Source organism: Anabrus simplex, chromosome 4, assembly GCF_040414725.1.
Source record: "Anabrus simplex isolate iqAnaSimp1 chromosome 4, ASM4041472v1, whole genome shotgun sequence".
NCBI lineage: Eukaryota > Metazoa > Arthropoda > Insecta > Orthoptera > Tettigoniidae > Anabrus > Anabrus simplex.
The window spans coordinates 77,738,403-77,763,753 of record NC_090268.1 but is presented as its reverse complement, the minus strand read 5'-3'; the positions used below and the strand labels follow the sequence as shown (position 1 = coordinate 77,763,753).

The following is a 25,351-nucleotide window of genomic DNA, read 5'->3' as shown; positions in this document are numbered from 1 at the left end:
GCTATTATTATAGTAATATTATTGTAGAGGTGGCATCTCATAGAGGAAAGTCAGGGATAGTGACATGAAATGGCGTATGGCTTTTAGTGCTAGGAGTGTCCGAGGACAAGTTCGGCTCGCCAGATGCAGGTCTTTCGATCTGACACCCATAGGCAAGGGCGCCCATGCTCGGGGTCAAGCGGGGGCAGAAGCCCCCCCTCTAGCTCTCAGGTAAGGAAAAATTCTAATGTAGTCAAGTGTTTTTCTTTCAAGAAAATGATTTAGAAGTCGGTATTACTAGAAGTGGTAGTACCGCCCCCACCAACAGGCAGGGAATACCATCTACCGCAGAATACAAGTTGCCATTCATCTTCCAAAATATTAAAAATGCTACATACCCCCAGGTCTGGGCCCCTCCCTACAGACTGTCATATGGGCGCCCATGCCCATAGGCGATCTGTGCGTCATGATGAGGATGAAATGATGATGAAGACGACACATACACCCAGTCCCAGTGCCAATGGAATTAACCAATGATGGTTAAAATTCCCGACCCTGCCGGGAATCAAACCCAGGACCCCTGTGACCAAAGGCCAGTACACTAACCATTTAGCCATGGAGTCGGACATGACATGAAGTAATAAGATTAGTATGAGATGGTGAATTACTAAAGGAAAGCCAGGGATAATTAAATGAAGTAATAAGATACGTGATAAGGTAAGTTATCTTGATAGTCACTATTCCATAAGCAGAGAACAGGTATGATTGAAATTGAAATATTTCTTCAGTCAGTATCCCAGTTAAAATGTACATGGGAATTAAAGGAGAGAGAGCTCATTTATGGCGATTAAAGTAGATGAAAATTAATGCAGTTTTACACCACAAAGGGATTAAACCAAACCCCATAGTGCAACAGCCCTGAAGGGCTATGGCCTACCAAGTGACCGCTGCTCAGCCCGAAGGCCTTCAGATTACGAGGTACTGTGTGGTCAGCACGACGGATCCTCTCGGCCATTATCTTGGCTTTCTGGACCGGACCACAAAGGGGTTGTTGGGAACAAATTGCCATTATCCATCAATAACTGAGAATTGCTAAAAGAGGAATAGTAAGCTATTCTGTATATTTTTGTAGCTACAGAAAAGGCATATGACATAGTAACTTACCAAGGGGGGAGATTTTGGCTCTACTGAAAAATTATGGGATCAAACATATGTTATTATAGGCAATCAAAGATATTTTTATTGCAGATCAAGCTGCAGTGAGAGTTGACTATGGAGAGTCCTTAGTTCAAATTAGCTGAAGTCAGGCAAGGTTGTAATCTTTTATGGATCCTTTATTGAAATGTATGGCAGGCTGGGTATTTGTAAATGTCTGGCTTATGTCAACATCTCATTTGTATGACAGATGATGCTCAAAACTTGCAGTCTAAGATATATCATAGAAACTTGAAGTCCAGTTAGTATTTAAATGACTAAAGGGATATCAGTTGTGAAGAAACCAAAGAATATCAGCTTGGAAACATCAAATTGGAGCAAGTAGACTGTGTAAAATGTGACTTTTTGTAGACTGGCACAAAATGAGAGAAATTCAAGCAAACTAAGATAAGTGCGGTCAACAATATTCTCTAAGAAGGAAGTTATTATATCAATAATGTTATGTGTTTAATATTCCTTCAATTTCAATAGATATTAAGAATGCCAATGCTCACTACCAATGCTTAAGGTTGCTTGACTGAATCCCAGCACAGCAGTTGAGATTTAAGAGTACCGGTACCAGTATTTACATTTGAAGAACTGTGTCAGTAGATTCCATGGCATTGTCCTTGGACACTCCCGGCAATAAAAGCCGTACACCATTTCATTTCATGGCATGTTAAAGATTTCTAGTGTAAAATTTCAGCATTGTGCCATTCCTTAATATCATCAGTAGGCCTAATTGAAGGGGTGTTAAATTCATTGTATTATTATCATATATTTTCTAACATTATTCACTTTGTTACACATGCCTTAATCTATCTTAAATGACTCTGACACAGTATAGATTTCATGAAGTATAACATCTAATGACCATTATTTATTTCTTTTTATACAGCATTTTCCTTATTAAAATATAGGTCTAGTGTGAAAAGGAGAGGATGGCCACAGTACCATCCCTTCATCCTCATATATTCTATGGACTGAAAACAGGAATTCGAGGAAACGCACTTTACTTAACAGAACATGACATTTTATATCCTGCTGGTGGTGTTCTTGTGGTACACAACTTTACTCATAAAACACAGAAATATATAAACCTACCAGATAGGAAAAAAGTGGTTAATATACTTCTGTTGAATCCAGACAGGTAAGTAAATCTTTGAGATTTTAATTACAGTATTGGTATCTATACGATAAGTATGGTATAGGGTAGGCCTATTTATTTTCACAATAATTAAGTTTCAGAATATTAACTTACTCATATTCAATTTAGCAAATTATTAAAAGCCGTGATCACTTCACCAAAGTTCTTAGGCGAAGCTTTATCTGACCCTGTAATAATTAAGAGGGAAATTCCTCAAGGCAGTATTATTGATACATATATAAATGATACGAGTAAAGAAGTGGAATGAGAGGTAAGGCTTTTTGCGGATGATGTTGTTCTGTATAGAGTAATAAATAAGTTACAGGAATGAGAGTATCTGCAAAATGACCTCAATAATATTGTAAGACAGACAGTAGGCAATGGTATGATGATAAACAGGGTTAAAAGTCAGGTTGTGTGTTTCACAAGTAAGAAAAGTCCTCTCAGTTTTAATTACTGCGTTGATGGGGATCATTGTAAGTACTGAGGTGTTAATATAAGGAAAGATCTTCATTGGGATAATCACATAAATGGGATTGTAAATAAAGGGTACAGGCCTCTGCACATGGTTATGAGGGTATTTAGAGTAACCACATTGAAAGCTTTAGATAGGGAAGAATGGCGGAGTATGGTTCATCGACTAGAGGGCTGAATATTATGATAGTCACGACGCCTCAGTCATGAGGCAAAACGAAGAAGAAGAGAAGTAAGGATGTAAAGGAGAGGGCATATAAGTCTCTGGTAAGAACCAAACTAGAGTATGGTTCCAATGTATGGGACCCTCATCAGGATTATTACTTGATTCAAGAACTGGAAAAAATCCAAAGAAAAGAAGCTCAATTTGTTCTGGATAATTTCTGACAAAAGAGTAGCGTTACAAAGTTTGGCCAGGGAAGACTTCGGAGAAAGGAGGCAAGCTGTTTGACTAAGTGGTATGTGATAAAGATGTTAATTCAGATCAGGAAAAGACTGTCCTAGAACTACCTAGTCTGGGAAACATGTGTTAGATTCTGGACCCAATAACATTTCAATCCAGAATGTGGGTCCAGAATTAAATACCGGTAATGACTTGGAGGGTGGGAATAGGCAGTTCAACATATTTCATCAGAACATTCAAAAAATAAAATTTTAGAATTACAATTTATTTTAAATTCAATATAGGATGTTATGTTTATCTGTTTGGATGAACATTGGTGTAATAATGATGAACTTGAACTTATTAATATTGAAGGTTACTATCTGGCAAGTAATTACAGTCGGGGTAATAAAGAGCATGGGGGAGTTTGTATTTTTGCTAAGTCAGGAATTGAATGTAAAGAAAGGAAGGATCTTGAAGTGCATAATTCTGAATTAGAATTTGAACTAACTTCAGTGGAATTTAAGCTACCCTTTGGTAAAAGGGTAATTCTGTTAACTGTGTACTGTTCACCAGATGTTTATGTGGAGATTTTCTAAGGAAAATTAGATCCTTCATAACATTTTCGGTAGGAATAGCAGCACAGAAGTAATAGTTTGTGGTGATTTTAACATAGATTTTGCTGAAGAAAACCTTCCATCAACATCACAACTACCGCATGTTCTTCAAAGCTGTAATCTAAAACACTTCATTTTTACACCCACCTAGGTAACTGCCACCTCAGCTCTGACGATAGGCAACATTTGTATTAGTTTCCATTGTTCTAAAATGCAAGCGTCCAATATAAATTTTGGATTATCAGATCATCATGCTCAAATTTTACAACTAGAAATTGAGAATGCTAACAACCATTCAACCAAAATGAAGTAAGCACAGTTAACTCATTTTTTCTTTACAGCTGCATGTGGCAGTTTCATTGAAAGTCTTAAACTTCAGACCTGGGCTCCAATAACATTTGGTCATAGCACTGACAAAAAGTATAGAACCTTTTTAAGCATTTTTTAATGCAATTTGAATTACATTTTCCAAAAAACTTGCAGTAATTAATGAATCTTCAAAAAAGCCATGTATCACGAAGGGTATACGGATTTCAAGTCAAAAATGTAAATTACTAAGTAGATTAGCACAGCAGAGTTGTGACCGGGTTTTTTGTAAGTATGTTAAAAACTACAAATCAGTCTATCGAAGAGTTCTTAGGGTGGCTAAGATAATGCACAATAACAAGAAAGTTAAAGAGTCGTGCAATAATTCACGAACCATATGGAATGCAATCAAGGGAGAAACCAATAAACACGCAGTTGGAAATAAAGTTGCTGCCATAAAAAATTATAAGGAGTGGGTTCGAGCCCCACTGTCGGCAGGCCTGAAGATGGTTTTCCGTGGTTTCCCATTTTCACACCAGGCAAATGCCGGGGCTGTACCTTAATTAAGGCAACGGCCGCTTCCTTCCAATTCCTAGGCCTTTCCTATCCCATCGTCACCGTAAGACATATCTGTGTTGGTGCGACGTAAAGCAAATAGCCATCTATTTAGTAAATTGACATAATTGCTTTCCAGAAAGAGGTTTGAAGATAATGGTTCCCTCATGCGGTGTGCTACACAACAGTTTATAATTGATGTGCTGAATTGTACTTACTGTGCACGCACATCTTCCATGCACAGAACTTGGCAGACGGCTGTCGTGCCATTGACAGGAAAAACATGGCACAGGTGGTTCTTGGTTCGAATGCTCTCACTGTACTATTAGAACAAGATAGAAATTTTCACTGAGCAAGTGGCTGCGTGGTTTGGGTCACATAGCTGTCAGATTCCGTTCGGGAGATACTGGGTTCAAACCTCACTATTGGCAGCCCTGAAAATGATTTTCCATGCTTTCCTATTTTGACACCATGCAAATGTGGGGCTCTGCCTTAATTAAAGCCACAGTCACTTCCTTCCCTATCCTATCCCTTTTCCATCCTATCATCACCATAAGACCTTTTTTTCTTTCCTTAATCCTATCCCTTTTCTGTTCTATCATCACCATAAGACCCTTTTTCCTTTTTTTTTTTTTTTACAAGTTGTTTTACATCGCACTGACACAGATAGGTCTTATGGGGACGATGGGACAGGAAAGGGTTAGGGGTGGGAAGGAACCGTCCGTGGTCTTAATTAAGGTACAGCCCCAGCATTTTCTTGGTGTGAAAATAGAAAACTATGGAAAACCATCTTCAGGGGTGCTGACAGTGGGATTCAAACCCACTATCTCCCGAATACTGGATATTGGCTGCACTTAAGCGACTGCAGCTATTGAGCTCGGTCCATAAGACCTCTCTGTGTGGGTGCGATATAAAGCAAATTGATAAACAATAATCAAAATGACTATGAACATAGAATGAAAGAGAATTGTTGAAGAAATCTGGAAGGCAAGGGACATAGGAGCTTAACAAAGTATATCTAAATTGAAGAAGTGAAACAGTACCAAGGAGAAGTGCAGAATTTTGGGAAGAGGAAGAATAAGTGGAAGTTATGAGTATGCACAGGTGGAGAGTACATATAGAAGCTTTGGTATTCTAGGAGACTTCTTTATTTAGTATGTAAAATGATGCATTATTTCTCACAGTGTAATAGTATTTATAATTATTGTGATGGTTTCTCTTTGTTGTAGGACTATATTAGCAGTGGCTGAGAGAGGAGAGAAACCATCAATAACTTTGTATGACGTAAAAACTTTGAGACGTAAAAAGTTACTGGGTGTTCCTTTTGAAACTGACTCCCATGACTTTGTTGCAATGGACTTCAGTTTTGATGGAACATATATAGTAGCAATAACTGGAGAACCTGACTGGATGTTGCTATATTACAACTGGGAGAAGGGAAAAGTAGAAAGTACAGCAAAAGCCAATATTCCAAACAATCCTGGACCAATTACACAGGTATGATACACATCACTTCCACAGAATACAGTTTCAAAATGGATCAGGATATTTAGCATGAGCCTTTTTTTTTATTCATCCTGCAGATAAAACTGTATTTGTCTATTTTTGATTCCATAAATAACTCCTTCCATTTCCTTGTATACATTTGGTCTCAGACTTCATTGCCCATCAACATATCTAGATCATAGAATCTTCCTCAAAATTTATCTGTACTTCTCTTCTAGTAATCCTCTACTGGTTAGCTCCAAAATTTAAGAAGCATACAATATTTTAAAAATATGAATGATAAAGAATGAAGAAGTGGTAGTAGAGCAGCTGAGATTGAGGACGAGAGAGCCCATCTATTTGTATGAAGATGTCGAAATTATTTTCGTCCTTGTTTTCATGTTTTTCTTTGTATCCTTTTCTATGCTCCCTCTTCTGATACTGACCTGTCATTGAACTCATCCTATGATGTGTTCCTAAACATATTCCTATCTTTCTGTAAATGCCTTGATTTGTCACTTGTATGTTCCATCAAACCAAAACCAAACCCCATGGTGCAACAGCCCCGAAGGACCAAGCGGCCGCTGCTCAGCCCGAAGGCTTACAGATTATGAGGTGTCATGTGGTCAGCACAGTGGATCCTCTCGGCAGTTATTCTTGGTTTTCTAGACCAGGGCCGCTATCTCACCGTCAGATAGCGCCTCAATTGTAATCACGTAGGCTGAGTGAACCTCGAACCTGCCCTCAGATGCAGGTAAAAATCCCTGACTTGGCCAGGAATCGAACCCGGGGCCTCCGGGTAAGAGGCAGCATGCTATCCCTACACTGTGGGGCCAGCGTTCGTTCCATCTGTGAACATCTATTTATCATCATTAGGGCTCGGAAGTTGAAGACCTATAAATCACCTAAAAAAAGACCGATGAAAAACCTAAAAATATACGAAAAAAGGACCTAAAACTGGCAAAAAGGACATAAAAATGCGATCCAAATTCATTCATAATTTTACTTTTTAATTACATAATTAATAAAGGAATATATGTTTAAAACTTCAAAATTCTGGTGGTACGCAACATACATTGCAAAAATAAGTGAGCGAAATACTTCTATCAGACAGTATATATTGTAAATTAATATCATTTTAAAAAAAGAATTCTGTATTTGTTAAAAAAGGAACTTGCAAAATTTAGAATGAAGTATTTTTTTCCACCTAGAATGAATTCAGCAAACCTGCAATGGACATCCAGGAATCAAAATAACTGAAATTAGTATCGCTATCAGCCATAATCAATCGTTTTTACAATGTGGCCTCTTTAAGTCCGAAGCAAGGTAGGTTTTCATGAGGTCTCTCCATCTGGGACGGTCTTGAGCGATGTTCTGCCAGTTGATCCCAGTAATCTTCCGGATGTCTTTATCCCATCTGTCCGGTGGTCTTCCCATAGGTCTCAGATGATCTTTTGGACCCCACTCAAGCACAAGCTTTGTCCACCTACCATCAGTTCTCCGAGCAACATGGCCTTCCCACTGCCATTTTCGAGTAAACACCCTTTCTAAAATGTCACTGACCTTTGTGACTGACCTGATGTAATCTGCTCTCTTCCTGTCTTTCTTCGTGAAGCCTAGCATAAACCGTTCCATAGCTCTTTGGGTTGTTCTGAGTTTTTGCTTAACAAACTCGCTCAATATCCAGGTTTCACAACCGTAAGTCAGTACAGGGAGAACACACAGGTCAAAGACTATCTTCTTTAGGTGGGTTGGCATGTTGGATTTGAATATTGAAGAATTCCTTCTGTAGGCTTGCCATCCTAGTTTGATACATCGGAAGATTTCTGGTCTTAAGTCCCCTTTCATGTTTAAAAGCTGCCCAAGATAGACATACTCAGTGACCTGTTGCAATGTGGAGTTTCCCCACATGCAGCTTTCCTGCTGGGGCCCATTTGTTAAGCATTACTTTGGTTTTAGAAAGGTTCATGGATAGTCCCACTTTTTGACAGGCTGAGACAAGATCTTGTATTAGAGTTTGTAGTTCATTGATGTCGTTGGTCAAAAGTGTAATGTCGTCTGCAAACCTTAAATTGTTTAACCTTTTCCCATTGATTTTTGATTCCTGTACTTTTCCAGTTGATTTTTGACATGGCCATTTCTAATACTGCTGAGAACAGCTTGGGAGATATGGGTCGCCTTGCTTTACACCTCTTTGAATGGGAAAATCCGTGGTTGGCACATTGGCGTTCACGAAGGCTGAAGAGGTTTCGTAGATATGCTGGAGTACTCTTATGTAGGCAGCATCAACACCGTGTTCGGCTAAGGCTTGCATAACAGCAGTGTGGCTCACCGAGTCAAAAGCCTTTTCAGAGTCCACAAAAGCTAGACAGAGTGACATTCGATATTCATTACATCTGCTGATAACTTCACGAAGGGTGAGTACGTGGTCGATTGTTCCAAAACCTTGGTGGAAACCTGCTTGTTCAACTGGCTAGGCAAAATCAAGCGTTGAACTGATTCTATTTGTTAGTACCTTGGTGAAAACCTTGTAAAGGACAGAAAGCAAGCTAAGAGGACGATAGTTTCTGATGTCATGTATGTTCCATTTTTGTGCAGGAGAATTATCATTGCTCTGTTCCAAGACAGAGGGATGAATGCATTGCATAGACAAGACGTGAATATTTTTGCCAAGTGGCTTAAAGTTTCATCACCAGCAAGTTTGAGGATGCTAACTGAAAGGTTATCGCTACCTGCAACTGATTCCTTTTTCATACTGTTTATAGCATGTCGGATCTCAGATTGGAGAACTTCCGGGACTTGGGAAATGTTGGACAAGTCAGGCAAAGACAGGTTATCAGCCTTCTCGTAAAACTTGCTATGAAAGTTTCTGATGAACTCAAGAAGTTCTTCCCTATCAGTAATTCGGCCATTGTCCCCATCTAATGCAATTAATTGCTTTTTCCCAATCTGTAGCTTCCTTTTAGCAGACTTCAAACTTGTTTTTTCAGATAAGCAAGTTCTTAGAGTATCTTCATTGAATTTCTTTAAGTCGGTTTTAATTCTCTTTCTTATGGTTTTGCACAGCTCAGAATACTGTATTTTGTCACAGTCAGACTGAATTTTCATTTCTCTCCTCTTCTTTAGCAGGTTCCTGGTATCATCACTGAGTTTCTTATCCCGAGTGTTATTCTTTTTCAACCCTCCAATTACTTCAGCCATATCCGTTAGCATTTTTGCCAGATTTTCACCAGTTGTTTCATGTAGGCTTTGTTGAAGGGCTTGATGGAATTTCTCTTTATTTTCTTCTAGATGTTTAAGATTTATTTGTTTCTTTTTCTCCTGCACTAGTTTAAGTCAATGTTCCTTAATGTTTAACTTGGCTCTAGCCCTTACTAATCGGTGGTCACTACCAGTATTGAATCTGTTGAGGACTGATACATCTTTAATGATTTGAGGGATGTTAGAGAGAACAAAATCAGTCTCATTGGTGAATTCAAAATCTGGACTTCTCCATGTCCATTTATGCCCTGGGTGTTTCTTAAAGAATGTATTCATTATACGCATGGTGGTGTATTCAGCAAACTGGACCAATCTCTCCCCTCTCTCATTTCTCTCATCTATCCCATAGTTTCCAATAACAGTTTCACCAGTCTTACAGGTTCCAACCTTCGCATTGAAGTCACCCATTACTGTTTGAAAGTAACAGCCACTCCCCTTCTCACAGGTTTCATGTAGACTCTCATAAAAGGATTCTAACTCCTCATCTGAATGGCTTGATGTCGGGGCATATACTTGCACAATGTGCATTTCGTATGTCTTAGAGAGTTTTAGAACTAATTGCGCAATTCTACCTGAAGTACCTTCCAAAAAGAGACCTTGTTTAAGAGATGGCGACTGATTAGGAATCCTACTCCATTAAGCCCTCTTTCTGGTTCACCACAGCAATAGAATAAATTACCAGAATTCAAAAGGTAACACCCTTCATCTTTACGGCGTACTTCAGATAGACCGATTACGCTGCAGTTGATCTTTCTAAGTTCATCTTCAAGCTCTTCTAATCTGTCATTGCCTAATAGAGAACGACAGTTGTGCGTGCAAAGCTGGTAGGTTTCGATTTTTCCTATGGTTGTTTCTCATTCTTGAGACATCAAAGTAGCACCCACCCGGAGATCCGATCGTGGGACTATTTTACCTCCAGAATGTAGGAATTTCACCTTAATGTCACTCATTGTCTTTTGACTTAAAGGATGTGAAGCATAATCACCACGCCTGCTTCATTGACAGATTGGTGATCCTCCCGCACTGATCGGCTCGCCGACCCAGCTTCCTGCTGGGATTGGTTATCCGAACCTTCCACTGGGTTGCTCGGCTTAACGAGGGCACCTCTTGTAGGTTAGATGCTTAGAGTTGGAGTGTGAGAGGCTAGAGGACTCAAACTTACCGAGTCCTTATGTTATTGTTGCAAAATGGATTGCAACGACGCGTCACACTCCCATTAATATAACTCGAATCATATTTGGCTTAACCACACAAGGGTAACAGAATTGGAATTCAGAAACTTACCTCAGTTGGCCTTGCAGTATATCACTATAATAATCGCCAGGTTCTTACGTGTAAAGGATTGTCTGTTTCCAGTTAGGACGTTGCAAAACATTGAGAAACTTCTCTCCACATAAGTGGACGTTAAGGGATCATACCTTAACAAGAACACTCATATCAAAATTTTCTCTATTCAATAGGTTTCACTTAACTTGCATGCAATTTGATACGCCTGGTTTTTTCAAGCATTAGTTTCATTTTTCATTCCATTTCATTCTCACTTTTTCTCTCTTTTCAGATATGGTTCAAATATATACATTTACTACAGAACATATGTTTAAGAGGTGATAGATGGATGAACTAATGATAATTTTAATTGAGAATGCGCAGTAAAATTGTAGTTAAAGGAAGGTGAAGATACAAAAAAAATCTGTTAAGACCTAAAAATAAGGCTAAAAAAGGACCAATGAACCAAAAAATACCAAAAAAGTAAAAAAAAAGGGCAGATAAAACCCACCATTTTCTAGCCTTCAATGACCCGGAATGAACATACATTATGCTGGGCCTAGTCTTCGAAAACTTGAGAAAAAAGGATTTTTCCTCAACTTCCGAGCCCTAATCATCATCATTATCATCATCATCATCATCATCATCATCATCATCATCATCATCATCATCATCATCATTTCTTTGCTCCAGCAAGTCGGGTGCGGATGTGTATGAGCCTCCTACATGTTGTCAAGTCCATCCACAGATGTTATCTATATACAGGGTGGTCGAAAACAAAGTGAACTGTGTGTGTGAGTGTTATGGGTTGGGTCAAACTGATAAATAATTTGAAAAATATAATTCGATATCTCACGCCACTGTCATTTTATCAGCTGCTGAAGTTAGCTAATCAGATCACTACGCAGGTGAATTCAAATGGGCTCTGCGAGGCAGTGTAGGATTATGCCAGTGAGTATGGTCTTCTGCAATGATATACCAAGTATTTGGATCAATGTCAGTGCCCCTGAAGGTCCTTCTTAATCTGATATTTATAGTGCTTCAGAGGGGCACCATGGGGTCTTCTGCCTGTACTGATTTCACTATACAGAATTTTTCGTTGTCATCTTTCATGCGCTGGACATGTCCCATCCATCTGAATTGATGACCGACGATGGTGGCCTCTATACCGTTCATCTTTGCCCTCTCCAGAACTGTTGTGTTTGGAATGTAGTTATCCCATTTGATGAACATAATATATCTGAGCTTCTTTGATGGAACTGTTCTAGTTTCTTCATATCACGATGATAAAGAGTCCAGGTTTCAAGATGGAGATAACAAATGCTCGATACACCATCAGTTTTGTATATATTCTTAGATCTTTATTCAAGAAGACCCGATGAGTAAGATGTCCAAAAGCTATATGGACAGCACTTATTCTGTTCTCCACGTCCTTCTCCATTGAGCAGATACTAGAGAGCATACTTCCTAGATAGAGGAAATGATCTTTCTAGAAGTATACTGGAGATAGAAATGCTGATATCTGGAAAGGCAGTTCCAGGAGCTGGCTTGCAAGTATCTTTGTTTTAGAAATATTGATGGTTAGGCCAATAATTCATATGCCCTAGTGAAACGGTTAACTGACATTTGCAGCTCGTCAGGTGTATGAGCTGGAGAAACGTTGTCATCCGCATATCGCAGTTCAGTTACATAGGTGAGACTGATAAGCCTTTCTGATCAGAGTCTGCCCTCCATCAAGCCTATACTTGAGTTCCACACCTGTGTTGTTCTCAGATGATGTCTTGTAGAGCATGGATGCCAGGTACAGGGCAGAGAATGTTGGTGCAAGTACACAGCCTCACTTGAGCCCATTAGTGATGGGAAATTCTTCTGAAATTTCATTTTGATACAACACTTGTCCAAGTATATTATCATGGAGTGCCTGTATCAATCTGACAAAGTGTTCTGGACAGCCAAATAACCTTAAAACTATCCACATTGCTTCTCTAGGCACTATATTGAAGGCCATATCCAGATCATAGAACACAAAAAGCAAACGCTTTTGTTGTTTTCTGCACTTTTCCTGAAGCTGTCTTGCACAGAAGATCATATCAGTGGTGCCTCTTGAGGGATGGAACCCGCATTAGGGTTCAGGAAGTACCTTCTCAGAGACTATCTGGAGACAATTCAACAGAATTCTAGCAAATATTTTACCAGCTATATAGAATAGGGATATGTCACTGTAATTACCACAGATGTTTCGATCGCCTTTTCTGAAGATGGTGACAATGGTGGAATTTGTCATGTCAGCAGGGATCTTGCAAGATTCCCATATTAGAAGAATCAGGGAGAAAAATCTGGTTTTCAGAGGTAAGGTTCTACTTTGGATGAGCTCAAGAGGAGTGTTGTAAGGTCCAGGAGCCTTTCTTGGTTTTAGATTATCAAGACTCTTTCTAAATTCCTTAAAAGTAAGTGGGACTGCCATGCTGCGGTTTAAGAGCAAGCTGAAGTGTTTCTTCCAGCGGTTCAAGATGTCCCATCTGTCAGTGAAAATGGTAGTATTATCAGTGGCTTTCAGGGGGCCCATTGAGGAATGAACAGGTCTGTACAGCTCTTTTATTCCAGCATAAAAGTTCCATAGGTCTTCGGCATCAGATAGATTTTGGAGTTTCTAAGCCTTTTATTGCCGCCATTTCTTTTTGATTACTCTCATTTCAGTCTGACATTTTTTCTTGAGCTCTTGATAATGTGCTTTCTTGTCTATGGAAGATGGATCCTGAGCAAAAGACAGGTAGGCATCCCTTTTAGAAATCTATTTATAATTGAAGATACCGTCAAATGTGAAGTCAACCTTATCCTTGCACCTGTTAAAGGTGATATGGGTACTGAGGGTTTTCATGCAGAATTTTCCAGATGTTCATGTGACTAATGCCTTCCCTTCTTGCAATGCTTCTTGTACTAGTTGTTAACTCAATTTTCAATGCACTAATCTCCATGAGAAACATCTTGCTCTCTTTGCAGTTACCATCGTGCTACTAGCCTGGTAGCTACGACAGTGGACAAATGGAAGCCAGTAAACAAGTAGTGCATTGAAGCACGTACACGCTGGAGCTCACACCTAGGACATAGCATTAGAAAGGGTGATCATAGTATATGCAATAAATATCATAGTATATCCATGCTACATGTAGAAGATAAACATCTGGCATGAAATCTGCCTCCAAGTTGACTCCAAAAGGATTCTTTCCAAGTCTGAACATGGTTTCCAAGCCTCCAGAGGCACAATGGACATGATATTTTTGTGCTAGGCAACTCCATGAAGAATGCAAAGAACTCTGTTTTTAGTATTTTATGACCTGGAAAAGCCTTCAATTCTGTCCCAAAACCTGGTATGTTAAGGATTGAAAGGGGAAAAATAAATTTGCAGTTCTAACTTTTCAAAATAAGCATGTTTGTCAACTGGCTAAAATTTTCAGGAAAAGGAATCAATATCACATACAAAACTGATAAAAATACACTAATAGGATAATTTTCAGTTCAGATAAAACTGAGAATAAATGTGCAGTATATTTAATAAATCAGGAATTTACAAATTGACATGCCAAACATGTAGGCAGCGATACATAGAACAGTCTGGAAGAAGTTTAGCTATAAGGTACAAAGAACATGAAATGCAGTAAACATAAAAGATATGCAGCAATGGGAGAGCATATGGATGAAAAGAATCAAATTTACAGACATTTCTAATGACAGAAAATTAACACATTCAGCCAAAACAGGAATATTCATGAATGTTTTAAAAAGTTTTGAAATTTATGTTGCTCAAAGAAATTACTTTGAATCAAGTTTGAATGAAAGAAGTACAGATGAGAACCCATTGCATAAACTAGTGCTTAATTATTTAAGGAAGAAGAGAAAAAAAAGAGAAGAGAAAGATAAAACTTGAAGATCTTAAATTTATTTAGTTATCATCTGAATATTAACATTTTATGTAATGATAATTTTTCTAATATATAACTAATGTTTGTTTGTTTATTCATTGATATGGTGAATTATGATATAATGTTTCTTTAAATATTGGGCCAAACAAAACAAAGTGTTATATTGTTTTTATTCTTTGATTGGACTTCACTGGTGAAGGGAATGTACTATGTTCCTGCAACATCTTTGAATACATCATTTTCAATTATAAAAGTATATTGACAAGGTGAACCTAGCACATACTATTTTAAATAGTTTTCAATAACCTGGTATGTGTGCGTCGCCTCATTCAGAATAGGAAAACGTGCAAATTGACTGAAGGACTCTGATGCCTAAATGCATAAGAAGTTTTCAGAAAGAAGAAGAAGGTTGTATGTGGATGGTTTTCCATTAAAATTAGACTTATGAAACATTCCCATGACACATGGATTGAAGCGGGGCCATGTAATAGCCCCAGCTCTCTTCACTTTGTATTTGGCTGCTATACTCTATAACAGGGGTTTGTCCAACTCACTGGCTGAATGGTCAGCGTTGAGGCCTTCGGTTCAGAGGGTCCCGGCTTCGATTCCTGGCCAGGTCAAGGATTTTAATCGCCTCTGATTAATTCTTCTGGGCTGGGGACTGGGTGTTTGTGTTTGTTCCAACACTTTCCTCTTCATATTCCTACAGCACACTACACTACCAACCACCACAGAAACATGCAATAGTGATTACATCCCTCCATATAGGGTTGGCTCAGGAAGGGCATTCGGCTGCAAAACAGGGTCAAATCCACATGTGCGACACTGTTAGCACCCACGACCCCACAGGTGTGGGAAAAGCCGTAGAAAAAGAAGAAGAAGAAGACACTATAACAGGGGTTTCCAATTTGTAAGGGCTAAAGGGCCACATTGGAAACCTTATGCACGTTCACGGGCCTCACTTTAATAATAGACCAATCTGCGTAAAATTCCGTAAATAGAATGGAGATACCAGTATGAAATAATATGCATAGTTCAATCAAAAGGAAGGTTTAATCATTTTAATTGTTTAAAAAGCTATTTTATAATTGCAATAAATTACACTAAAAATGAACACTTTTATACCCAGGACAATTGAATTTTGAAGAAGAGCATATCAGTTCATTTGAATTAATATTTGACAATGACAAAAAGTAAAAATAAAAAATGAAAACCAAAAGACAAACTGAAAGTAATAAAGTAGTCAAAACAAAACTTTAAAGAAGGACAATTTAGTGGGAGTTGTGTGAAGAGAACAATGATATACAGTTGTAAGAGCCTAAAATCCCAGCAGTGTACTTCCCTGAAAATTTCTTCAAGTGTGTTGCACTGTGTATCAACCAATACTACCAATGAGAGAAGAATGAAGAACTGAAATCGCTTCTTACACCAATGGCAATTAAAGTATTGGTATTCATTGCATACTATATTGCATGAACGCAGTGAGGTTGACATGGACTTACAAGAATTGGTGTTGAGCCCATAGTCAGTTTTAGAATAGTTAAGAGCCAGCACTGACATTTGTAAGGGCTCATTTTCCACCAAAGTTTGTATTGTAATATTTTAAATCAATAATAATCTACTCAGACCAAGTGAATGCTTAAAAAGAAGATATACCGTAATATTAAAGAATGAATTAGTTCTGACTTGGGTCTATAAAGGGTATATTCTTTAATGAGCTGCAAAACAGTTTTTGTAAATTTTCTTCACATTTGTTAAAATAATTTTTTTAAACCCCTCACGGACCACAAAATATGGCTTCTCCGCAGGCTGCCATTTAGAAACCCCTGCTCTATAAGATATCATTTACAAACAACTGACGCATAGAGATCAGGTATCGCCTTGATGGATGATATTTTTACTTGAACCACAATACACACACAGTGAACAACTAATGTTAGCAGGATATTCAAAATGGAGTATGCTGATGATGTTGCAATATTTGCTCTCAGCTCTCAGTCAACTGTTACATATGTGTATGATAGTTTTGGCCTTATGATCAGCACCTGGAAAACTTGCCCTAGGGACAAACCTTCTGGAGCTCAACACAACTGGTGGCAAGAAAATATTCAGAAACTTCAAAGGCTATTTGATGGCTGAGACCTGCAAAATTTCTACAAAAGAATAAAAGAGCTGTATTTACAAACTTGCTCTTCAACACCATATTGGAAGAGGTAGACCACTTTTCATACCTCAGGAACATCTTGTCTAAGCAATATATCTTGAAAAAGAATATAGAAAATAAATTCCATGCTGCCCAAGTAGCACCTCTGACCTTGCAATCAAAATGTTTACAACATCCATAGACACTAGTTCTGCATCTAGATCTTGCTCCATTCTGTACTAATGAACTAATAGCTCCAGCCTGAACCAGTGGAAAAATAACAAACCATAAAAAGCACATACAGGCTACTGAGGCTCTTGGCCTGCCAAGACAACTGCTGCACAGCTAGATGGTCTGCAGATTTTGGAGTGTCATGTGGTCAACATAACAACATCCTCAGCAGTATTGCTTGGCTTCTACACCTGGGTCATATTCATGAATATTGTCATCAAAAGATGGCAACAGGCTAAATTGGTTCATAGCTGTCATGGGAGCATCCAGGCTTCCTTTTTGCAGTTTGTTTCTTAAAAAAAAAAGTCCAAATTTCTTTCATGTCCAATCTTATCTTTCAATATGACCCCATTTAATTCAACTTCTAACTTACTTTTCCAGATTTCCTGCAATCCTTCGGACAACTGTGTGGTGGCTATTGTTGGTCCTGGCTTATTTCGGCTTCTGAGTGTGTCAGAATCAGTGTGGCGACAATATGGTTTCCAAAGAGCAGATCTACTCCCTCTCACTTGTTGCTGCTGGTTAACTTTTGATAGAGTTTTGGCTGGAACAAAAGATGGACGCTTTATTTTAGTGGAATCCGGGGAACTAAAAGCTATGTATAAAGCTACAGAATTAACTATTCTTGATGCAAAAATCAAAGACGAGTAAGTATATTTCATCATTATTAATTCTTATTAATTCTTAAATGAAGAAATTGAAAGTTTTCTCTTTGACAAAATCTTGATAGGTATTTAAAAATTGATGCCTGCCTGGCCATCAGATGATATAGATATTGATTCCCATAGGGAATCTGAAATATTCGTCCTGAATGAGTAAATTTTTGGTAAAGAGACAAAGTTTCTTAAGTGCATTGGCACTGCCGGTGGCTCCAAGTAGCCTATGCAGTGGCCTCCATGGTATGCGCTAGCCATGAGTTTTGGTAGGTGTGCTAGGTACCAAGTGATGAGCCCAACCTAGTACATGGGGGCAAAACGCTAGCAACCAGGACTGAGTTAGCTGGAAAATTTATAATGTCCAATGGTCCATTTATATTGGTATTATAAATTTACTCATTTGGGACAAATATTTCAGATTCCCTATTGGAATCAACATCTGTATCATCTGATGGCCACGCAGGTATCAATTTTTGGTAAAGAGAAAAAGTCTCTTAAGTGCATTGGCACTGTCGGTGGCTCCAGGTAGCTTACTCAGTGGCCTCCACGGTATGCGCTAGCCATGCGTCTTGGTAGGTGTGCTAAGTACCAACTGATGAGCCCAACCTAGCACATGGGGACGGAACGCTGGCAACCAGGAATGAGTTAGCTGGAAAATTTATAATGTCCAATGGTCCATTTATATTGGTATTAATAATAATCTTCTCAGAAAAATTTGATAAAATGGCAGGGACCTTTCAAAAAGACATTTAATTGATATTAATAACTTCAGGTATGATTCTTCATTTATGAAATATGATTAGGTGACTATTTAAAACAATATATTGTTGACCGAGCTCGATAGCTGCAGTCGTTTATGCGCGGCCCGTATCCAGTATTCGGGAGATAGTAGGTTCGAACCCCACTGTCGGCAGCCCTGAAGATGGTTTCCCATGGTTTCCCATTTTCACACCAGGCAAATGCTGGGGCTGTACCTTAATTAAGGCCACGGCCGCTTCCTTCCCACTCCTAGCCCTTTTCTGTCCCATCGTCGCCATAAGACCTATCTGTGTCGGTGTGACGTAAAGCAACTAGCAAAAATAAAATATATTGTTGATGGGTGATCCTAAAAAATATTTCAAATATGCATCTATAATCTACCCTGTACCCTTCTAATGATCCTTGGACATGGTGTTTTATATTTTGAGCTACAGTAAATTATGGAAGAAAACTGTGACAATACCAGGTGTATGCAAACATTTTTGCCAGCTTTTGTGGTAAAGAAAACATGTAATTTCCAAGGGAAATTTATTTTTTCCTTATTCAAAATATTCAAAAAGCTTTCAGGTAAGTTATGAAGACTATGCCAGAAAAACTGCTTGTCTTTTGCGGCAAACCATTTGTTAAGCCATTTTCCAACTTCCACGAAATTGCTGAAGTGCTGCTCTGCGAGCGCGTGCCCCATTGATGCAAAGAGAGGATAGTCAGATGGCGCCAGGTTGAGAAAGTACGGTGGGTGTGGAAGGATGTTCATTCCAAGCAATTTCAAGGTGTCCTTCACTGGTTTTGCTGTGTGAGACGGTGCATTGTTGTGAAACGAAATCACTTTGCCATGTCTTCTGGCCCATTCTGCTTGTCTTTCAATCAATCCCTGATTTAAATTAATCATTTGTTGGCGATAGCATTGTGCATTAATGGTTTTGCTGTGCTTCAAGTGTTCATAATACACAATACCGCTCTGCTCCCACCAGACACAAAGCATGGTCTTCGTGCTGGAGCGATTTGGCCTTAGTGTTGACGGACCGAATTTGCCGCGTGACAGCCACGATTTTTTCTGCTTCGGGTTTTCAAACTAAATCCATTTTTCATCACCCGTCACATTTCGGTTCAGAAATGATTTTCTTTCATGGCGTTGAAGCAGCATTTCGCAAGTGACTTTGCAATTTTCCATTTGCCGTTTATTCAAATCGTGTGGGACCCATTTACCAAGTTTATTGATCTTCCCCGGTGTCTGCTGATTGTTTCTTGTGACACATTTAATACTTGTGCCAATTGTTGTGTTGAGTTTGCGTTCAGAGCATGCACTGTCTTTCACATTGAAATCACCACGTTTAAATTATCGAAACCATGTCTCACATGTTCTAATCAATGGAGCGTGTTTACCATATGTTTCTACCAGCAAACAATGACTTTACACAGTCTGTTTCTTTTGATTAAATAAGAAAAGTAATGTTCTTTTTCAGGCACAAACGTCAACATTATCACTGAACGATACAACACAGATGCTAGTGTTTGGTGGACTCAGCTTGTGTGTGTTGGTAGGTTAATGTCAGATGAGCAAACTGACGTATATGTCAAATTCATACACTGCATACTGTTCGCTTATACCATCTCTTAGTGAAACTGGAAAAGACTTATGCATACACCTGGTATGTTAACAGGTTCTACTATTATTTTACAACAAGAACTATCATTCAACTTTTAGTCTCATGTTACCATTTCAAAATGTAAGAGATTAAATAAGAATATTTTTTGTCATTGATGCTTTCATGGCCCTTACTTATATACATGATACAGGCTTTTGGGCTTATGCTGTGTCAAGAAAATAAGGTGAAATTCCTTACGTTTTGCAGAGAACTGTACTCTGCGTCATCAGAAGATAATCTTGACTGTTCTTGAGAAAGGCTTCTAAAACAATGAGCTTTGAATTTGGGTAACGTCTATATTCAAAGCTCGTTGTTTTAGAAGCCTTTCTCGAGGACAGTCGAGATTATCTTCTGATGACACAGAGCATAGTTCTCTGCGAAACGCAAAGAATTTCACCTTATTTTCTTGACATGGCATAAGCCCAAAAGCCTATATCATATCTATAAGAATATTTTTTATTTATCATTTATGGATAACACTTAACCAAAATAAGTTTTGGTCATTTAAACACAGTGCAAATTTTCTGCCCTGTAAAGGGTTAAAAAAAATTACCACCACCACCACCTCCTCCAATTCTTCTTCTCTTCCTACCTTAATGGTATTAGATTTGCTAGGTCTTTTGGAACCTTCTGTTATTACATCTTTCATGAACATTTCCTTTCTTTTGTCAATATCTTCAAAGAATCAGACCGTGGGCACCATGATGAGGTCACAAGAGAGTGTGGACTTGCACCCCTTCCCCCTGGTTTATGAAAAGGTAGGCTGAAGTAGTAAAATCCACAAGAAAAGTAGGTAGTGTAATACAGAATGTAATTTATTCAACAGAACTTAAATTTAATAATAATGAATCCATAAAGTAGAACTTCGTGTCCATTTTTATTACATAGAACAGAAAGTCAATGCATAAAAGTTACAGAACAAACATTAAAACATAGGAAAATCCTGTCCATTTAAAAAATTAACACTGGAACAGAAACTTGAGCCTTCTTTGTTGCTTTCCAGATTTGTTTGTCACAACAAGGAATTTAATTCTCTTGCAGATTAACAAAAAATTAAATAAATAATTTTAAAAATATAGAAATTACTTGCAAATAATTGAAGTTAAAGTATATATTTTGGGTGATAAAATACCTAAAAAACCACATTATTCTGACTTCAAATTTAAAAAATATTCAACAAACCTCTGCGTTCTCTGTTCCCTCCAGACTGCCTGGAACAGTGCCCCCCTACAAGTAATTCAGCTGGTGCCCATGGGTCAAGCCACTTTCTTCAATGACTGGAGTTAAGAGGGAGGAATTATCTCTTTATCCAAGTTTTTTTCCTTCATGGATTGTCCAGTTCTTGAGTTTTATTTTTTAGTGTCAAAATATTGACTATTCTAAATTTGGTGACGTCTGCTTAGATCTGGTTGCCCGCTTTCCACAACTTTTCCTGTAGGATAGTGCCCTAATTTCAAGGGGTGCTGTACCATTCTAAGCAAAGCAAGCAAGCAAGCTTGTTATTTGCAGCCATAGCCAGTTTTACGTGCAATCTAAACTGCAGGAACATGACTTTTCATTTCATTTCATTTCATTTTAGTGAGAAGCTAGTGATGAGGCACTATACTTACAGTCATTTTTATTATGGACTATTATTATGATAGGGATAGGTTCCCAATGCCAAACTTATAAAACAAAAGTGAAGAAAGAAACAAGTGAAATTTTGAAGTTGGAAGTAGAACAACATTATGCAAATGTCCAACAAAACATTGCTTTCTTTTTGTCTGATTTACAATACAAGGGTGTGAACTTCAATAGTGGCAACTATTTACTTACAACTGATACAAAAGAGATACACATTACTAAGTTTTCCTCTCCTTCAAATTTTAGTCACCAGCATTGTGTACAACCTGTTGCCAGCGATGTGGAAGTCGTAGGATACCTTTAGCAGCTCCTGTTGTGTTGATAGTTCGAATGGAGTGATCTACTGCCTGATGAATATCTGGAACAGTTCTGAAGCAAATGCTATTGAATGTGCCAGAGGTCATACAGCAAGACAGTGTTATCAAGGTCTTCATGCTTGCAGGGAATCTGCATCACTGTACAGAACAGTGGCACGGTGGGTAAAATCCTTCAACGAGGAATGCCAAATTTGTCGGATATGCGTCGGCCAGGTCGTCTTAGAGTCGGTGAAGAAAAAGTGCATGCTCTTGCCGCAATACTAGACACTGATGAATGCCATACAATTTGTGAGTTGGTCCAAGATACTGGATTAGTGCATACGACTATGCTTCATGTTCTGAAAGAACACCAGGGCACGAGAAAAATTGTTGAAGGCTTTTACCCACTGTGTCACTGTTCTGAAAGGCAATGCAGATTCCCCGCAGGCCTCTTGAAGACTCTGATGACACTGTTATGCAGTATAACCTCTAATACATTCAATTGCATTCGCTTCAGAACTGTTCCAGATATTCATTAGGCAGTAGACTGCTCAATTCGAACTATCAACACAACAGGCGCTGCTAAAGGTATTCTACGACTTACACATTGCTGGCAACAGGTTGTACACAATGCTGGTGACTATTTTGAAGGATAGTAAAACTTGGTGATGTGTATCTCTTTTGTATCAGTTGTAATGAAATAGTTGCCACTATTAAAATTCCAAACTTCGTATATTTTTTTCCAAAGTTCTTAAGGATGACTTCAAAACTACTGGATATATTAGGAGAAACAACTAAAGTATGGTAGTATCAAACTTTCTTAAAATGTGTTGTTGGTATCATTACCATCGAAAACACTGAAAGGATCCCTGGAATCTATAGAGTAAGAGCATTCTATTCTTTTAAGCATACATTTCCTAGTCACTTTTTAAAAAGAATAGGGCCCCTTAACCAAATGGTTCACAGCTTATTGGTCTTTCATGGCAAACAAAAGTCTGTTCTGAATCTGGCATTGCTTTCTATCACTTTGTCTAGCTTCTCTCTTTCATCTTCCTTGTGTTACCTCCTTTTATCATTCTGTGTTCTTTTCTAACTCCTATAATGTAAGGTTTATGAGCTCTAGATAGTCCTTCGTGGACCGGGCGAGGTGCCGTGCGGTTAGAGGCGCGCGGCTGTGAGCTTGCATCCGGGAGATAGTGGGTTCGAATTCCACTGTTGGCAGCCCTGAAGATGGTTTTCTGTGGTTTCCCATTTTCACACCAGGCAAATGCTGGGGCTGTACCTTAATTAAGGCCACGGCCACTTCCTTCCAACTCCTAGGCCTTTCCTATCCCGTCATCACCATAAGACCTATCCGTGTCGGTGCGACGTAAAACCACTAGCAAAAGTCCTTCATGGCACTGAACTGTCTTTATTAGATTCTCTCATTCTTCAATGACTCATTGGCTGAATGGTCAGCGTACTGGCCTTCAGTTCAGAGGGTCCCGGGTTCGATTCCTGGCCGGGTCAGGGATTTTAACCTTAATTGGTTAATTCCAATGGCTCGGGAGCTGGAAGAAGGGTGAAATATGGTGTCAGTTTCCTATTATGATGAATATGAATGTGTGAATGAATGATTGGAATTTTCATCTCCCCCAATCAAATATGACTAGTAACTACTGAGAGGGTATTAATTTATTGTAATTACTAATACATGTGGTTAGTTATTTATAATACCACGCAAAATACTGTACCTAACATTATTCAAACAACAAAAGTTACAAAAAGTAATTACATTCTAGTTTACTTATTCATATATATCCCAACATTCATAGACATCTTTAATATTAATAATTAGACTTTGTGAAGTGTTTCCTAGTCTTGAACTATCATCAAGTCTAGAATACTTCCTCATGTATATCATAGCTACATGTGTCATCTGTGTTTTCATTCCCTTCAATTTCCTATCCCACATTCATTTGATAATATTGCATAGTTTTGCTATTCTCACTATGATGAATATAAAAAATTCAAGAACCCACAACTGATCTTTCCCATAAGAAATACTTTAATTTGGAGCACAGTAAATCATACTAACAATGAATGACAACAACTTCATTACAGTTGTTATGGTAAAATTGTTTACCATAAAAACCAGGGAGAAGCAGTTATTGTTACTTGTTAATTCTTAAAATCACTACAGTACATAATGGAAGTCAGCACTGGAGAAATTAAATGTAACATAAACAGTGAAACAAATCAAGTGATGTACTGTATGTATAGAAATATGGAAAGGAGCACATAAAAGGACAAACACAATTGAAAGAGAGAACAGTAAGAGAAGACAAGGATATACAATGGCACGTGGTGTTCCCAAGCGGTCACCCATCCAAGTACTGACCATGCCCAATGTTGCTTAACTGCGGTGATTGGACGAAAACCGGTGTATTCAACACAGTATGGCCGTTGGCGGAGAGAACAGTGAGAGAAGACAAGGATATACATGAAAATGGACAAGGACTATCTCCACACTGCATCTCTCATAAACTTCCCACATCAAGACTGAAGATCTGTCAAAATGGCCCCTCAGTGAGTATTTATGTCTGCTGTGCTGATGAAGCTGGGAAACAGAAACAAGCTTGTCGGGTGGGACCAAGAAGAAATGGGTCTAGAACATAGGTGCCCATATGACCGTTTATAGGGTGGAGAGGGGGGCCAGACCTGGGGGTACGTAGTATTTTTAATATTCTGGAAGATAAATGGCGACTTGTATTCCGCGGTAGACTAACCCACGGTAACCCCTGCCTGTTGGTGGGGGAGGATACTACCGCTTCTACGTAATACTGACCCTGGAGAGGGTGCGTGAAAATAATTCTGCGAAGAGGCGTGCACGGTCTTTTAGACCGGGTCATGAAAAAACAACATAAATTAAGCAAAAACTGTTTTTAATATTACAGAACTAGTAATTAATTTTGCACAAACTTTTAAACAATGTTTAAAGGTATTTTGACAATACAAAATTGGATGTTAAACAATTGATGTTCATTCTGCATCATCACTAGTTTCTTGACTTTCCTTACTGCACCGAACACATGTCATTGCCGAGTGTTCTTTGTAGATATGTCGCTGGTATACATGGCATCCATTCTTCATTTTCTTGTTGCAGTAGGCACATCTTCCAGGCCCTTCTAGTTCTTGTGGAGCTGCAAAGGGCTGCTCTTCTTCAGACAATCCTAACATTCAGCGAATGTTCCTTGTTTAGCCCCGTTGGCAGAGTTTGAATACCGTTCTTGCAAATATCTCACACATGGCTCTTGGTTTAGTTCTTACAGATAATTATGCCAATGAATGTTAAAGTTGCTTTTCGCATGCTTGTATATAATATACAAATTAATTCGAGTAATGTTCAAGATGGTAAAAAAACAAAGTCAC

The 25,351-nt window shown here is 38.5% G+C and overlaps 1 protein-coding gene and 1 pseudogene across 1 annotated transcript in view; one reads left to right on the top strand and one right to left on the bottom strand.

Moving 5' to 3' along the window:
• The first annotated feature begins 2,114 nt into the window (after positions 1-2,114).
• The window catches only part of tous (testes of unusual size), a 131,125-nt gene continuing 107,888 nt past the window's right edge, over positions 2,115-25,351 (top strand). Inside the window, exons 1-3 of the mRNA XM_067146015.2 lie at positions 2,115-2,323; positions 5,884-6,151; positions 17,342-17,607. Of these exons, the coding sequence (XP_067002116.2) occupies positions 2,115-2,323; positions 5,884-6,151; positions 17,342-17,607 (743 nt within the window). The remainder of the gene's footprint in view (positions 2,324-5,883; positions 6,152-17,341; positions 17,608-25,351) is intronic.
• LOC136872982 (5S ribosomal RNA) lies at positions 24,272-24,390 on the bottom strand (annotated as a pseudogene).